Genomic DNA, 17,734 nt, shown 5'->3' on the forward strand with positions numbered 1-17,734 from the left:
CAATCTTTTCAGTTTACGTAGCCGGTTGTTGGACCATGCTGGTTTTGTCGGGGACGGGGTGCAGGCACATGTATACTGAAAAGCTGTTTTGGCACCAGTGAGTTTTTATATGGCATCTACATCGATCGCGAAATTCAAGAATGTCTGCCAGTCGATTGCTTTTAGTGAGTTATGAAGTCTAGAGAAGTCAGTTTTCGAAAAGTTGAACTGCCTGAAATCCTCCATCTCGTCATAGAGAACCAGCTGCGGACAAATCTGCGTTGCTAGCAGTGTAGGATGATGTGCGTCTACAGCAACTAAAGGCTCAAGTGCGTGTGATACGGTACAGTTCATTGAAGCTTCTTCATTTATAAACAGGAGGTCCTGGATTCGATTTCACCTTTTATTCACTGTAAACATTTGTCGCATGTTCAGTACAGGCATTCTGTCCAGCGAGATAGTACTCGCCCTCGAAAAGGTTGATTCAGAAGGGAAAGCATACCCGGAAGGAGTGCTCTTCCAAAGAAGTCCAGGTTGGTTGTAATCACCAAATAGTAGATGTGCCGTGTTGGGTTCAATGGAAGTTGCGATGTCAAGTGCGGAGTCTATGTGCTTCTGAATAATTTCTACATCACTTGCGGAATCGGGGGGATTAACTGTACAACACCAACACAGAGATTAGTATAGGGGCCACGAATGTTTACCCAGAGATGTTCGATATTGTGAGTGTCATTTTTGTTTTTTGATGAGAGTTGGTTGGAGACTGCAATGAGCACACCACCACCACGTTTCTTTTCTGCACTATTACGATCGCGATAATTACGATATACCGACTACCTTGGGCCAAATAATTGGAGCGAGTTGATTTGATCATTCAGCCACGTTTCGGTCAGAACAATAGCATCATGATCAACATCCGAAGCAGCGACGAACAGCTCATCAATTTTTGTGCGTAGCCCTCTCACGCTCACGATTGTAGATTTTAAGATGTCCCTGCAAGTTTCTTCCTGCAGTAGATCGGTAGATCGAGTGGTGGTGGAAGCAAACGCCTGTAATTGGGGTGAGTTTTCAACGGGGGCAGCATCTGTATGTCCTACTTCGGAAGGACATCTACATTCATTGTATTTACCTGAGAAAACGGATACAGGAATTCCATGTCCTTCGAGTTGGTCTGACTTGTTTAGAACGTTGTTATCTGACCGGAAAAGGTCGATGTCGTATCCTTCAAGTTCTGGAAGGACCTTACCTCATTGGACATCAGAAGGTTCCTTCCGAGTTATCGCTACCTTTGAAGAAATAATGCTATACAATGGCAGCGTACACGTTCTGAGCACTTCAGCTCGTGTTTACAGAAACGACATTTGTCAGCTTGCCATTTTTTCCAGGTGCTACTAGGCAGGACAATGTGATTAATAATAATTAATAATCACTGATTATATGTAAGTCCTTACCTCTTAAATCCATCAGTTTTTTTGCTCCCATTGTATCTGGCAAACTAAATTTCTTAACTTGTGTAGGGCGTACTACGTTACGTCAGTGGTTTGAAAGTTGGTCTCTTGCCTAAGCCCAAACTTTTAGTTTAATGTCACAGGTAGATCTAGTTGGTAAATGACTGGGCAATGCGTAATATAGACCCGGTGGTTCGCCACGGTGGTCCTTAACCTCTTATCCAGTAACTCCTATTTCTACCTCCCCGCGGTGCCAGCTGGAGTAAGAGTAATAATAGGAAAGATCGGGTAATCAACCCCGGTAGGACCATGGTCGTATGCTGACAGGGAAGAGAGGCTCCTCTTTTCGGAGGCTGAGTCCATCCGAGCGTCTGTTCCCCATGTTAGGGGCGGTTCAAAACATCGTCTGTTCTCCATGTTAGAGGCGGCTGATGTATCGTCCTTGTGTCAGCGTGGAACTCTAAACAGAGCTGACACGATGGTCCTCCGACGAGACAGGGGGTTGGGGAAGGCCCAACAAGCCGCCCTGGCAAACTAACCGTTACGAACAATGCCGAAGAAAATACGAATCGGAGCAATCGGTAGAGACCTACGCGACGAAATAAGGACTACGATTAGAAACTCGTAACATGGAACTGCAGGTCAGACTGCTTTCCAGCTTTCGACAGGATAATCTACGATGAACTCCAACCACGCAACTTTGAAATCGTAGCACTGCAGGAACTTTGCTTGACAGGACAAAAGGTATGGAAAGGCGGGCATCGGGCGGTTACTTTCTACCAGACCTGTGGCACCACGAACGAGTTGGGAACCGGCTTTGTAGTGCTGGGTAGGACGCGTCAACCCGTGACTGGATGGACTCCGATCAACGCAAGAATGTGTAACTTGAGGATCAAAGGCCGTTTCTTCAACTATAGCATCATCAACGTACACTGCCCACACGATAGGAAACCCAACGACGAGAAGGAAGCGTTCTATGTGAAGCTGGAGGAGGTGTACGACGGCTGTTTGCAACGGGACGTGACAATCGTCATCGGTGACCGGTAATCGGGCCAAACAACTTGCACACCGTATTGAATGACAACGGCCAACAATGCTTGAACAACGCAGCCTCCCGTGGCATGGTAGTCCGAAGTACCTTCTTCCCTCGCAAAGATATCCACAAAGCCAAGAAGATGGCTGGCTATAGCGCTATAGCGGCACTAGGTACAGTGATTCCGAATCGAAGAAACGACTGCTTCGATGACGAATCTCAGCAGTTAATAGAGGAGAAAAATGCAGCATGGACGAGGATGATGCAGCACCGAACGCGACAGAATGTGAAGCGATACAAACAAGCACGGAACAGGCAAACCTCGGTCCTCCGGAGAAAGAAGCGCCAACAGGAGGAACGAGATCGCGAAGCCATGGAACAGCTGTACCGCGTTAACGACACACGGAAGTTTTACGAGAAGCTGAACAGTTCGCACAAAGGCTACATTCCGCAAGCCGATATATGCAGGGACTTCGACGGCAACGTTCTTACGAACGAGTGTGAGGTGATTGAGAGGTGGAAGCAGTACTATGACGAGCACCTCAACGGTTAGGCAGCAGAGGACGAAGGTGGTATGGCAACGGATCTTGGAGCACGCGCAGAAGACGACAGGCTGCCGGTCCCTGATCTCCAAGAAGTCTAGGAGGAGATCGGTCGGCTGAAAAACAACAAAGCTGCCGGTGTAGATCAACTACCCAGCGAGCTATTAAAATACGGCGGTGAAACACTGGCTAGAGCGCTGCGGTGGGTAATCGCCAAAAATTTGGGAGGAGGAGATTCTTCCGGAAGAGTGGATGGAGAGTTTCGTTTGCCCAATCTACAAAAAGGGTGACAAGTTGGATTGCTGCAACTACATCGCGATCACACTACTTAGCGCCGCCTATAAGTTCCTCTCCCAAATTCTTTGCCGTCGTTTGTCACCATCTGCAAGGGAGTTCGTGGGACACTACCAAGCGGGATTCATCGGTTCCCGCCCCACCACGAACCAAATATTCGCGATTCGGCAGGTTCTGCAGAAGTGCCGCGAATACAACGTTGCCACACATCATTTGTTCATCGATTTCAAATCGGCATATGACACAATCGATCGAGATCAGCTATGGCAGATAATACACGAGTATGGTTTTCCGGATAAGCTAACACGATTAGTCAAAGCGACGATGGATCGGGTGATGTGCGTTGTTCGAGTATCAGTGACACTTTCGAGTCCCTTTGAATCTCGAAGAGGGTTACGGCAAGGTGATGGTCTATCGTACCTGCTGTTCAACGTTGCGTTAGAAGGTGTAATAAGGAGAGCGGAGATAGATACGAGTAGGACGATCTTCAGGAAGTCTGTCCAGCTTCTTGGCTTCGCCGACGCCATTGACATACTGGCACGGAACTTTGGAGCGATGTCGGAAACGTACATCAGACTGAAAGCTGAAGCTAGCAGGATTGGACTTGCCATCAATGTTTTGAAAACAAAATAAATGAGAGGAAGAGGTTCTAGAGACGACAATGTGGACCTCCTATCCCGAGTTCGGATTGACGGTGACGAAATGGAGAAGGTCGACGAACTCGTGTATTTGGGCTAACTGGTAACGCCGACAACGATACCAGCAGAGAAATTCAGAGACGGATCTTGGCGGGAAATCGGACTCGCCACCGCACGAAGTTGATTATCTACAAGACGCTGATTAGATCAGTGGTCCTCTGCGGCCACGAGACCTGGACTATGCTCGTGGAGGACCAACGCACCCTTGGAGTTTTCGAACGAAAAGTGTTGCGTACCATCTATGGTGGCGTGCAGATGGAAGATGGACCGTGGCGCAGGCGAATAAACCATGAGTTGCATCAGTTGCTGAAAGAACCATCCATCGCGCATACCGCAAAAATAGGACGTTTGCGGTGGGCTGGACACGTCGTAAGAATGTCGGACGACGACCTGGTGAAGATGGTTCTCGAGGGCGATACTACAGGAACAAGAGGACGGGGCGCACAGCGAGCACAGTAGATCGACCACGAGATAGAGGACCACCTGCGGACCCTTCGAAGACTGCGAGGCTGGCGACAAGCAGCAATGGACCGAGTGGAGTGGAGACGGCTTCTGCATACAGCAAGAGACAACAAGGCTCTGGCCTGAACGGTAAGAGGAGTTAGATCTGCTTCGAAATGGGTCTGATCCAACAAACATGTTCCATGAACCACGCCTAGCTTATTCGTTGTCCACTTCGTTATCAGCGATTCCTTGGTGGCCAGGTACTTATAAAATATTTACCTTAGTTCGGGTAGAAATCGCCGACCACTTACACCTCAGCAAAATCCATGGGTTAGTGTTTGATATCGACACCAAGAACGTAAATATCGAGATAATACGAGAAGGCCTAAACGACCAGGGCGTGACAGAGATCCACCGCATAATCAAGCAGGTCAAGGATCTTCCGACGAACACTCCACTCTTGGTGCTGACATTCTCCTGTTGCCATCTGCCGGAATTTGTATACATGGGAATGATATGATTCGCGGTGAAGAAGTACTAACTCTCACCGATGCAGTGCTACCGGAGCGGCAGATGTGGACATGATAGCAAAAAATGCAAACAGCAAGAGACTTCACTGAACTTCGGTCGGGAACACGATATATACTGAGAATATCCGAGCAAAGAACCGAGAAATGCGTCAATTGCCAGGGGAGCAACTTCGCCAGGGATCGGCACTGTCTTGCGTTCGAAAAGGAGAAAGAAATTGTTAGAATCAAAATGGACAGATTGATAACCTTACCCGAAGCACAAGCTGTAGTCAGTCCCATAGCTCCCACCCGGACATACGCCGAAACGCTGGGAGAACGCTTCCTGATGAGATCGCCCAGCTTAAGGCCTTACTCCAAAAAAGAACCAAAGACCAAAGAAACGTCACCGTTGCCAAACTGAAAGAACAACTTCTGGATGATAAGGCAATTTCTAAGGGAAAACCTCTCTGGCGGAATCGACAGCAGCTCACTAAACAGAAAGTCAAACCACAGCTGGCCAAGCCATGACAATATCGGAAGACCCGGGAACAGTATCAAATGGATACATGCAGAAGTCCGCCCAGCAGAGTCAACGACGAACGCACAATAGATGCTGCAAACGGGAGCGTGATCGCCACCAGAATGCTTATTACCATCAAACCACAACACACAACGAAAAAACCTAGAAGACTCATCAGCCCTAGTCCTAGTCGTCTCATCAAAATCCGACACTAACTTAGTCACAGCTAGCGCCGAATTGACGCTAGCTCCAAAAAACGGGAACCCAATTTGTGTTCTCGGCTCAGCAAACCCCTAGTCAAGCGTGATGTCCCGCAAGAATGAAGAAAAATTATTTTCTACCAAAATTGTTCTCCACTAAGGAGAAATATAACTTAGGGATCATCCATAAATGACGTAGCATTATATTTGGGAGGGGGGCGTTTTGTATTTTGTGATGATGTGTAACGACAGGGGGTAGGGGATCATGTCATGCTACGTAGCTTTTTTAAAGGGGAATAGGGGTTGACCTGATGTCACGACAACCTTACCAGTTTCATCTAACTAACATCGTTTTATATTTTTTGCGGGTACAAGGGGGGGGGGGGAGGGTTACCGTCAAGATACGTAATTACCGGGGGGGTATTTAGAGCTTTGTGAGAAAATGGTACGATGGGGGAGGGGGTGTTAAAAATCACTGAAAAAATACTACGTCATTTATGGATGATCCCTTTGTGCATCTTTCATAGGCTTTCTAAGTCAAATCAAATGTTTAGATTTCATTAGTTCTCACCAGCTTAAAATGAGCTCCTTTTCTTACGGGACATCACGTTTGACTAGGGGTTTACTCAGGAACACAAATTGTGACTCCGTTTTTTGGAGCTAGCGTCAATCCGACACTAGCTTAGTCTTGTCACTAAGTTAGTGTCGGATTCTGTTGAGACGAAGTCGAAACACAAATTCCACAACTAATATAGTTATAGGTTTCGTTCTCTTCACGCGCAAGGATGGTTTGAAACAATTTTATTCTTAATGGAGAAAACAATTTTTTTTTTTTTTTTTTTTTTTTAACGGGCTGATAGGACTGCAGCTTATAGCTTGAGGGATCTCGGTCCGTCCCGCGAGACAAAATTTGCAAAATCGGAAGGATTAGCGACTGTCCGCCAAATAAACACCGGTCCTCGGGAGGAGGACTAAATTTTGCGCCTGTTTGTCTCGAAGTGTGTAACGTCAAGTTCTCTATTTTGTCTGGTCCAATGTATCCTGCTCCTAACAACGCGTGCTAAGTCGTCAGTGATGCAATTAAAACTTCGCATTGATTCCGCTTCTATTTTCTTCCTGATCTCCTCATGGGTCCCCTAGGTCAGAAGCGGATCAATCGAATACAAACTATTTGGCGCAAGTTCAGAGCGTGTAACGTCGTGTCATCTAGTCTGTCATCCTATGGAAAATCATCCTACCATCGCCTTGGGGTCAACGTCTTATTGGCAAATTTCGCATTGAATCTGCTTCTGTCTCTTCCTAATCTCCTTTTTGTCTCCTAGGTCCGAAGCAGATCAATCGACTATTAATTGAAACGGTAAACATACTAGCAGTATTAGTCCTTACTCGCGAATACTTTTCCTTCAACTGTGCTGTTTCTTCTCTATCTTATAACATAACTCGATTATCCCTGTTTTAGCCAATATTCATATTCATTACATTATGGACCAGGCAAACCCTTAATTTTTCTATTATTATTATCCTGAGTAGCTATACCAGTGAAGGTATTTTAGGATTTCGTTAAAAGAATCTCTGCCAATAAAGGCGTAAGCAATATTTCTCCACATGAAGTTTGCTCGAAACGAATGTCCGCCTGGTTCGACTCGAACAGACCACACCGAAAGGGTTGCTTATCATTTCTGAGAGCCGGTGTGCTTGATCGAGTTTAATAATCATAAGAACAAATCCTGAATAATTAACTATCTCTTAGGTGCCAGTCCTGCACTCCTTTCCTGAACTAGCCTCATTCTCACGATCAAAAGAGTCGACAACTAGTAGGATCTACATGTCCCCCACCCAAGCGAATTGATCAACTTGCAAGTAGGAGCACATATCTACCAACCAGCCAAGAAGACTTCCGAATCAATGAGAATGGACCATGCCAGTCGAAGGCCACAGGCCCAGCGCAATCTCGTACAGTGTCATTGTCATTTCTCAGCCCACCCTCTGGCAGACGTTCATCCGCCCATCTAGACTCTGTCAAGATGAGAACCTACAAAGCCTAACTGTTCGTATGTGCTAGTCCGTTTAGATTTTGGTTTGCTGAAACGAAACAAGAAAAGCAAAATAATTGTGATTAGTATCGTAGTTATAATAAATAGGTAAACGATTTCTCCTCTGTTGTCCGTTCTCTTGTTCGTAGTCCTCCCTCCTGTTCCTGGTCTGTTTGGGCCACTGGCTTTCGGTTTCCTTGGTCGTCACGCTCGATCGATTTAGACATCATAGCAGGAGAAACAAATGAAAAGACAAAACAAAACAAAATGAAAATAAATGGACGTCTGCTATCTGTGCCTAAATTGATGTTGCTTCTCAGTTTTGCACGACCCAGGGGGGACTTGGCCTTGATCCCAATGCTCTGTCACCGATGTTACGTGATATTCGTTATGGAATATTCTTTGTGTGGGGGCCATTCATAAGCAATGTTGTTCGTTTTTTTTATCCCTGATCCGCTGATACGTCTAAAATTCATTTTTAGTTTTTATCTCGTTACGTGACGCTCTTCCCCTATTGTCAATATCCAACATCATTTATGAATGGTCCCCTGGTGATATATTTAGAGCAGACAATCCAACGAAAAATAGGATTGACAGGATTTTAGTGCGCTGTTGGCGCCTTGTGTCACATCTTCATGTTTGTTATTCATACTAACAATACCAAAGCATGCGATGTGATGACCGGAAGATTAGAGAAGCAACTCCTCCCCTTCCCCCCCAGAATGGAGAAAACAATTTTTAACCTAAATTGTTCTCCATTAAGAAAAAATATAGCAAAAAAACATGAAGAAACCACCACGCAGCTCGAAAATCACCACAAAGGAGCCATCGAACCCCTAGGCAAAACTACCCCAAATAACACACACCGAAACCAACACCAATACACCAACCAGAAAACCGGTCTCTCCCGAATGACATCCAATCGGAAGCTTTAGCGTACGACAGCCGTGCCGCAACAACATTAACTACAACCTGCGGTCCGGCAGACAAAAACCAAGCCCAAGAAATATCGCGCAACGATCATCCAGTCCGGTCGACGGCTCCTCCTGGCCTCAGGTAACCCCAACGCATCCCCAGCCTACGACTCAAACACTGGAAACAAAAGCAACAGAGCAAGGAATTTTTTTTCGAGAGTTCTCTTACTGGAGCTATAGAGCTAGGTTCTCGGAAGGTCTTCCCTTCAGAATCACACACTACAATTGCAGACGAGACAGGCAATGGTGCCTTAGTGGGCACTGCTTTAGGCCAATTGAAGTGGGCCGTGATTCTGAATGTGATATTCATTGTACAGTTCAGGTGTGTGCGGGCGTAGGGACTTCGCGATCGCGTGTATCATCGCGCGAAGGGCTCGAGCGTTTATGCGTTAATGCGTTCGATCGCGTATGCGTAGGTATGTCGCGTGTGCTAACGTGTACGTAGCTTTTTTGTGTATGAATTCTATTTTATAACCGTTCTTGGATGATCGCGCGCGAACCGTGAATCTGATACTTAATTTTGGTTCATATCACTGGAGTTCCTGGTCACGTCGCCATTCTGATATTTAGTTTTCGGTGTACGATTCAGATGGAACGTGTTATCTAGTGGATATAAGTTATTTTTTCTTCATTTTCCTTATTTTTTGTATTTTTAATTGATGCAATCGGTACTGTTAGTGCCGAGGATAACGACTTCCGGACGTGCACGATTCATGATGGCGCTAGCGCAGAAATTTGTAACTTGACGCTTGAGATCACGTTTGTAAGTTTGTGAATACTGAGACCTTATCACCTTATCACCGGGGTGTTATGTTGGCGAGATCGTGGGTGTAGGTTGCGTGGATGATCTCGAAGGGCTCAAGTATTTGTATGTGAACGTGTTTATTGCTCACTTCTCGACATCTTCACCATGGCTTGCCTGAATCTACTGTCCACTCTGCTGTAGACTTTGAGGACAATACCATGAACCCAGCTCTCCCTTACGGATTCGTCTGCTTTGTGCACCAGAGCACCACTCGATAATGAAAATGTATCCGTATGCCACATTGTCCGCCAACGGGGGTCAGTGCTTCTTCCACTTCTGGCTCCAGCCACCTGTACATCAGAGGACGCCAATTGATGAGATCCTCAGCTTCTGTGAGTACAGTTAGCAGTACCACATCGTTGAACGCTCTTCCATCGTCGATCAACGTGAACATTGTCTTGAGAGAACGTACCAGTCTCTCGCAAGCCCTCGCCCATGTGCAGTGCGTTGGGTGGATTAAAGTTTCATCGTATTGCAGAGTCCGTTGATATGTGCTATTTGTTGATTGTAAGACTCGAGCAGTTAATCGGTTACCGGGTGCCTTTTCGGCAAATGATCGGAAATTTACGTTCAAATGACGATTATCCTCGAGCGGCTCTTTCTTCCGTTCTGAGCACATTCAGTTCTCCCAGGAATGGACTCATGCTGTATAGATAGCTATATTTATCTCGCTGATACCACGTTTTGTATGGCGACACATAGAGCCTTTTATTACACTTAGGGCCGATTTCTTCACCCACTTTTACATTTAAACCTGCTTAAGCCAGGTTTAATTGTAATAGTGAACCTGGTTTAAAAATTAAGCGAGGGTGAAGAAATCGGCCCTTAGTCCGCTATGTTGAGCTTAGTCGGAACCCATCGCCACTCACTCAGCTTTATAAGATTGAGAATTTCTCCGATCCGGGCAATGAATTGCTTGTACCGTCGGTGGTCCGAATTAAGCTACGATAGCACAGTTTTCGTATCAGTCCAATAATACAGCTGATTTATCTCAATGGACAATATTTCAATGACGGAACTTGCAAGCCTTGCTCACAAAACTGCGGCTTGCCGCTCCAAACGAGAAATCGACAGATACTTCGGTGCTGCGATCGTCGATCTTGTAATCACTAGCGCAAACTGTCAACCGTCTCAATACGTTGCAGACCCGCATGCGCCTTTGCAGGCATCGAAGAAAGATTTGAAGTTGAACGCTACTGAAGTCCAAGTTACGCCCGCCGCGCAAGTAGTGCCGATAGGAATGCGTACATTTTCAGCCTCTGGGAGCCTTGCAATCAACTGATTTTTTTTGGTCAGCACCCTCTCCAGCTATTTGTTAGTCCCAATCACATCCGCTGCGCCAAAGTACCCGGATTAAAAGATTACAGTAAAAGGTGAAAATAGATAGTAATCCTAGCGGAACGAAGAAACTCATGACGCAGCGCATCACGATTCTCTTCGTTGGCAGCCGCTTGCCTGCCATGTACGGCGCAAGATCGTCCCTCAGTTCGATGGAAAACGAGAACTCGTCGAAGACGGGGTTCCAAACAATATCTAGTGCTCTCTCAAGGCCCGGATGAGGACAAGGTCCTCATTGAAATGTACGCACTAGTCTTTGCTGCTTCCCTATGATCTGAAGGAACTCCTCACCTAGTTTCGCTTTTCGAATCCGCCTTTGGAATAAATGAAGCGAACTTCTTTCGCTCGCCCTACTGCTATATCGACAGTATCTGCGCTTTTGAAGTAGTCGTTGATGTAAGGGTTTCTTTACGTTTTTTCCGCTGCTTCCGGTAACTGCCTAGCAAACTCCTTCGCGTCCACGTTTTTTCACGGACTGTGCGGAGCATGGCGAGCTGGCAAAGCCGAAGGTCGCTTTGTCCATCACGTAGACTTCTAAGATCGCTTCGGAAATATTCCGGAGCAAGAATCTCAGTGCGCGCTTGTCAGCCTCGCGGATCCTTAGCTGATTGTACATTTCCTTCATATCCGTACCGAATCCGATAACTCGTTAATGGTATCTACAGATCACTGCCGCTACCGCGGTTAACACGGTTCGGCTTTGGCGTCCTAAACTAAACAATGCTTCTTTCTCGCATAGTACACGATGTTCAAAGACACGTACCAAACCTTTCTACTGTCAAATGCATGCAATTCTGCAGACGTAGCTTTATGTTCGCATCCCTTCCCTAAATCCTCGGCAATCATCCCATCAGGCTCCTTTCTAAATACTGTAACCATTTCATCGCCATAAGGAAGCTGTCGGGAAAGCTTGGGTCATCCTCCTTCCACAGCAGACCCATTTCAGAACGATCCTATCCTCAAATTCTTCATTCAAGAACGCGGTCGTGTCCAAGGAGCAATTTCTATTGTACAGCATTACAGACATCATGCGGATGACGACGGGTGGTCTCGATTGGACGACGGGCATGTTGCAGTTCGCACCGATAACATGTACTACTAAATGGAGAAACGGGTAGTATCGCTCTTTAAAAGAGTCGACATTACAGCGGAAGTCTAGTTTGCACCGACCGTTTCCGTATTCGTTCAGCCACACCTGCCAAAGCTGCAACCCCCGGACCGCATTCCAACGGTCGGCTAGACGTAATTGACGAAACGCTTCACAGTTCTTATTCTATGGTCGATTCACAAATCCGGCGCGGCTCATTTTTGGCCGATGGACCTTGAATTTTATCCTGCGCTACGCTATGAACGTGTAATATTTGACAGAAAGTTTGATAGAGTACACAGCGTTACAATTTTGCTCTTTCTTCGATATCCCATCCCACTCCAGCCGAGTTCCTTCCTGTAGCTTCTATGTCAGCCCTTGTATTAGCGTCGGGTTCACTAAATGAGCTTCGAGATGATCGGTTAATTGTTGTACTGTCCCCCCAAAGTTAATGAAGCTCGATAAGCGGTCTGCTTTCGGTTGTGTCGAATTTCGGACCATTTTAGCAGCTTGTTGAGAAGTTGCGATGATCTTCCGAACCGCTTTGTGTAACAGAAGTCGTCTTCTGACAACTCCCAGTGCCTCTTCTCTCAGGTATTTTTGAAGCCGCGCTGTTTTCGAAATTAGAAAATCCACACGCTTTCGTCGACGTCCCATAACTGCTTACGCCATTCCCCAACTTACTAGAACTGGTGTGACAATAACTGGGCCTTTGTAAGTTCCTGATTATGGCTTCCTTGTTGTCTTTGCATCACTCCGCTTCTATATCGAGACTCTCTTCAGTACTCCTCTTCATCGGAACACTCGTCCTTGGTTTCGACAATTCCATCCACTTCAGAATTATGTTCCTCCTCGTCGGCACTATTTTTTTCAACTTCAGAACTCTTTTCTGCATTGCCACTTTCATTTTCCTCCTCCGAAGATCTTTCTTCGGAACTATTTTTACTCTCAGACTCCGAAACTCTTTCGGATTCTTCATTTTTCTTACTACTGCTATCCCTCCTCGGGACTTCCGAGGGACCAGAAAACATTTTATTCTCCAGGCTTTCCTCTTCCTGAATTTTTCTTCTCGGGCTTTGTTTTCCTGGTTGTATACTTTTCGACGTCGCCTTCTGTTGCTTCTTCTCTATTGAGCCATCCTTATACACATATTGAACATCGACTTCCTACATTCTACTGTGCATTTCCGTCCGCATCTCGTCGAGTTTCTTCTGGTGGCCCTCTTCTTTCGCGCGTTGTTTCCTTTCCATTTGCATATTTTAACTCTATTGTTTATTTTTCCAGGTCCAGTTGCTGGCGCATTTCAGGGAACTCGTGCTGTATCTCCAGTTGCTTCCGATGCAGAATCTTTGCTTCGAGCTGTTTTAACTCCTCTAGCAGTTCAGACGAACCAGCACCATTTGCTTCACTTTCTTCGAATTCCTGGCAGTTCCATGAGACGTTTCGCAAATTATTTCTAACACAATCATAACCGATATGGTACTATCGCTGACAATGGTCGCAAATAAACTCTGGTCGTTTCTTCATTAGCCGGATGTTGACAAGATTAAGGATTCTCGAGGTTAAGGTTTGACCTAATTATTGTAAATCATCGCAGCAGCTCTTTTCGGCTACGATTCAGCTCAAAACTCGATGTTTGCTCGGTGTCTTGTATGTTGTCATTACAATAGGGGCGTGTGCTTGTAGTCGGTTGTACTTGAGCAGTGCGTACACCAGTATTGGGAGCGAATTGCACATCACAGAACATACTAATTCCTCCATCCATCCTTATGGTAAAATCCTCTCCCAGATTAGCAAAATTATTCAGTGGAATACTCTATCTAATGCCCTGTTCCTAGGCAGATTCTTGCACTACTTTTGTCGTCTACTGCTTCCTGATCTAGATGTTCGTGTAATAATTCTTGCATCTATCAAGTACCTCATACTAGATCGGGAAAAGGTTTCCATTGGCGCCTCTGCACAAGATGGACTGTGGCACATAGCCTTCACGGGAGCGCTAGCTCCGTTGATTCATATATTGCTCTAGTCATCCTTAAGACTTGCCGCACCTAGCTGCTCTTGCCTTGGTAGCGCTATTTCTAGCTGTTTCGTGTATTCTTCGGTAACACGATCGTCTTGTAGCAGTTCGATGTTGACCCTCAGCTTTCTTGCTCAACGAGTGTTGTACACCGTCGACAGATTTAAGCCAACGCAGACCGCAACCAGTTAGTGGTCTGAATCTCTCCTTGCAGTATTTATTCCCGAATATGAAGAATTAGATTAAACCAAATTGCGCATTAAGGACACAATACCTAACTTAAATAACGTTTGATTTTTGTGTTTCGAATTCATCTCGTCAGTAACTAGCACCGTCACTTTGGGCCAATAATTCGACTTCAAACGTCGCTCGTTACTTTGTGCATCCTTATTGATTATTGCAGCATTTCTACTATTTGTAGTGGACTCTTCAACGCCAAATACATAATGATGTTGACAAAAACGGGTCATCACTGTATGTCTCAAAAATATCATCACTCAAAACAAACATCAGCGACGCTTCGTTAATTGATCAGCATAATAACTACGTCAATCCGACAAATCGCCTATTGCCAGCTCCACTGAATCGAAGATCCACTTCAACGCAACTCCCAATACGCTGCGCACATCTCCATAGCACGCAATCCTATTGGCAAAAAAACGTAAACATTTCGCTTGAAAATGGCAAGCCCATCCTTCCGCAAATAATAATCTATCAGCGAAGAATGCACAGTATACGGGCTCGGCTCCTTTTGGGGCTCGACGGAGCCGATAATAAACATACTAATGATGTCACACTCCCCCTGGTAAACCGGAGAGGCGTGACATCGTTAGCAACAGAAACAACCCTCAGGCACCGAAAAAAATGCACAAAAGATTCAAGCCATAAACTCATAAAACTGGCAACATTGATAAAAAAAATTTCGGCTCATAACTTTCCGTCTCTCCCCTGTCCTTCTCGGTAATTCTTGATTCCTTTAGCTCTTTTCTTCCTCTGTCTCTACTCGACGGCTTTTCTCGATCACCTTGATGTGTGTAGAAAAGTTTCTCCAAATAAAAAAAAATGTCAAACATTTTCAATCAATGATAGGTACCTGTTCATCCTGGGCCAAAGCGGACCATGGCGCTGTCAGCATAAAACATGCCAACAGTGTCGTCGATATGTAGATTCTTTTCAGATACATCCTGTTACTCCTTCCACTGCACCTCCACCGTGTTTCCTGTTTTCTGGTCCGGATCTTTTCGCTGTTCTTACTAGGGCAACTTCCGGCGCTGCTCACTTCTTTCCGTCTCTCACTCTAGCTGGCTGGGAAATCGTTTTATTTGCGATCTGCCCCACACTAAACACACTAGGAATACAATTCACTACAAATTCCTCAGTATCCCTCGAAGAATTTTTGCCTTCAATTTTTTTTTGCTGATACTGCTGGTCGGATTCCAGCTCCGATGTATTATTTTCCTTCCCGTGCCCTGATCGGCAGCACCACTACACACACATCGTACACACACTTTTCAGTACAGGCGACACCACGAATGGATCGGAACGAAATAAAAGCGGCCGCGGGGGCGGGCTGGTAGGCAGCTAAAGCGGAGGGAATCAAGTGAGTATATGCGAGGCAAGACTGTGGCAGAGTGAGTGAGTGAGAGAGAGGAACGTAAATCTTTCACAATTTTCACGCTCGGAACAAACGAACGACGGTTCGCACACGGACTTTTGGCCACTCGCAAAGCACTAATTACACCTTTCCGGGCCACATTCGGACGGTCAACGATCGAATGCTGGCGGAAATGATCACTCGGGACGATACACAACTATTGGTTAGATTTCTTTTCGATCGAAAGGGCACTAACTTGTTCGCACAACACTCCTCCGTCGCACGCTCTGCACTCTTCTATGATGATCAATGAAAATCACCACACAAGAAATTCTTGCGACTTGCGCTTTCAAAATGTCTTCCGAAACTCTCGCTCTCTGGGTGCTCTCTCACTCGACGGTATGGCGAATGGTGAAATGCGCACGGTAGTACCGATGCGAGCTTTCCGAGCGCTGACATGAACGGCAGAGGCGTCGATTTTGGGTGCTAATATGCACCATGTTGACATATAAAGGTGGGAACATTAATTATAACAATTCCGAATACTGATTTGTATTAATTATTTATTGAAGTTTGTAATTGCACAGCAGAATGACAACAATTTTTATTGTTACATTACAACGAAAAACAATGTTAATGAATTAGAAATGCTGGAAAAATTGCAATAAAAACTTGTTTTAATCCACCTAGTGGCGCAATTGTGCCTTTCTCATTTGTCCAACCTACCATTCCATGGCTGGTCATGCTCAATACAATGATGGAAACGTATATTAAATACTACCTAAGCCTATATAAGTCAAAAAAAAAAATAGGTTGGCGGTTTTTGGAATGACCTTTCTATATGAGAAAGGCAAAAATGTGCCAAAGTCCAAAAAAGTAAATTCTCGACAAAAATTTTTTTTTCAACGTTTTATGCATTTTAGAGTCATTTGGTATCAAAAATGCAAATTCGATTTTGAAATTTTCCCTTACTCCCCCCTTTGAGAATTTTTCATTTCAGTTTATAGCGGAATTTGCTACGTGGTCGCACTCTTCCACCCGTAACTCTAGAACCGGAAGCCAAATCAATAAAAAAAAAAATCAATAGCAGCCGATGGGAAGGTTGTACCTTTCATTTGAGACTAAGTTTGTGCAAATCGGTCCAGTCATCTCTGAGAGAAACAGAGGTGACATTAGTTTTCCAGCTTCTTTGTTTATTTTATTTTCCGTTGCTGTCGTTGCTGTATTGACTTATTTGACGTCTAGAGACCAACACAGTTGCAATGTGTATAGACAACATACATATAACGTGATTTTTACAATTCGCCATCTGATTTAACCTCATTTGGCAAAAATTCCATCCTGTTTAACCTCAATCTCGCACTAACACAACTGCACATGGATTAGTCAATAGCAACCATGTTATGTTTACCACATAAACTTATGCTACCAAGCGGCGTGGTGGTATAGTGGTATAACTGCATCCGTTGGTGGATTTCAAGGAAGCGTACGATTCTGTGAAACGAAACGAACTGGGCAGATAAAGCTTCAGCATGGTTTTCCAAAAAAAAAAAAAATGATCATTAGGGTGGGACAAAAATTAGATTCCTGCTCCGAGCAACTTTTTAGGTTCCATTTAGGTCCTAGAACAACAGTGTAAATTCTTAGCTCGATCAGTGAAACTATATTTTTGCTCCCACCGTTTAAAGTTTACATGGGATTTTGTATGGGAAAATTAACTTTCACAAAATAATTCCTCCAGGAGTCGCCCATTGCTTCCTGAAAATGAATCGTTATGTGGCTTTTATGGGAAATTTAACAGAGAAACAATGTCTCGAAGGCCACAAAGCGATCTGACGCTTGAGAAAAAAGTTATTAAGTAGAAACTGATTGATGTTCTGACGATGGATAAAATATTAATTTTTTCTAACACCACTGCTGTTGGTTGTCCAATCATATGCAATTTTGTTTTGATCTTCTCTTAATGTGTCTAAATCAATTATCTGTACTGTTTGGCCACTTCACAAGACTTTTAAAGGATAAATTGAAGCTCCTTTTGTACATAAAAAGAGAAAGTTAAAAAATTTGTATATAATTTGACCGCCAGCAGTTAGTGATGCTATGAAAAGTGAAATTTTCGTCAATCTTCAGGGCATCAATCGATTTTTTCTTAATAACTTTTTCCAAGATCTTCAGATCGTTCCGCAGTCTTCTAGACTTTGTTTCCCTGATAAATTTCC

At 44.9% G+C, this 17,734-nt stretch overlaps 1 protein-coding gene across 2 annotated transcripts in view; it reads right to left on the reverse strand.

Annotated features, from left to right (window-relative positions):
- Positions 1–15,863, reverse strand: part of LOC131689230 (syndecan) — a 114,346-nt gene extending 98,483 nt beyond the window's left edge. Inside the window, exon 1 of one of the 2 annotated variants that reach the window (XM_058974178.1) lies at positions 15,015–15,863. In XM_058974178.1, coding sequence (XP_058830161.1) covers positions 15,015–15,104 — 90 coding nt within the window. In that variant the 5' untranslated portion in view covers positions 15,105–15,863. The remainder of the gene's footprint in view (positions 1–15,014) is intronic. The other variant, XM_058974179.1, reaches the window with a different exon arrangement.
- Positions 15,864–17,734: the final 1,871 nt, after the last annotated feature.

The sequence above is a fragment of the Topomyia yanbarensis genome, chromosome 3, assembly GCF_030247195.1.
Source record: "Topomyia yanbarensis strain Yona2022 chromosome 3, ASM3024719v1, whole genome shotgun sequence".
NCBI lineage: Eukaryota > Metazoa > Arthropoda > Insecta > Diptera > Culicidae > Topomyia > Topomyia yanbarensis.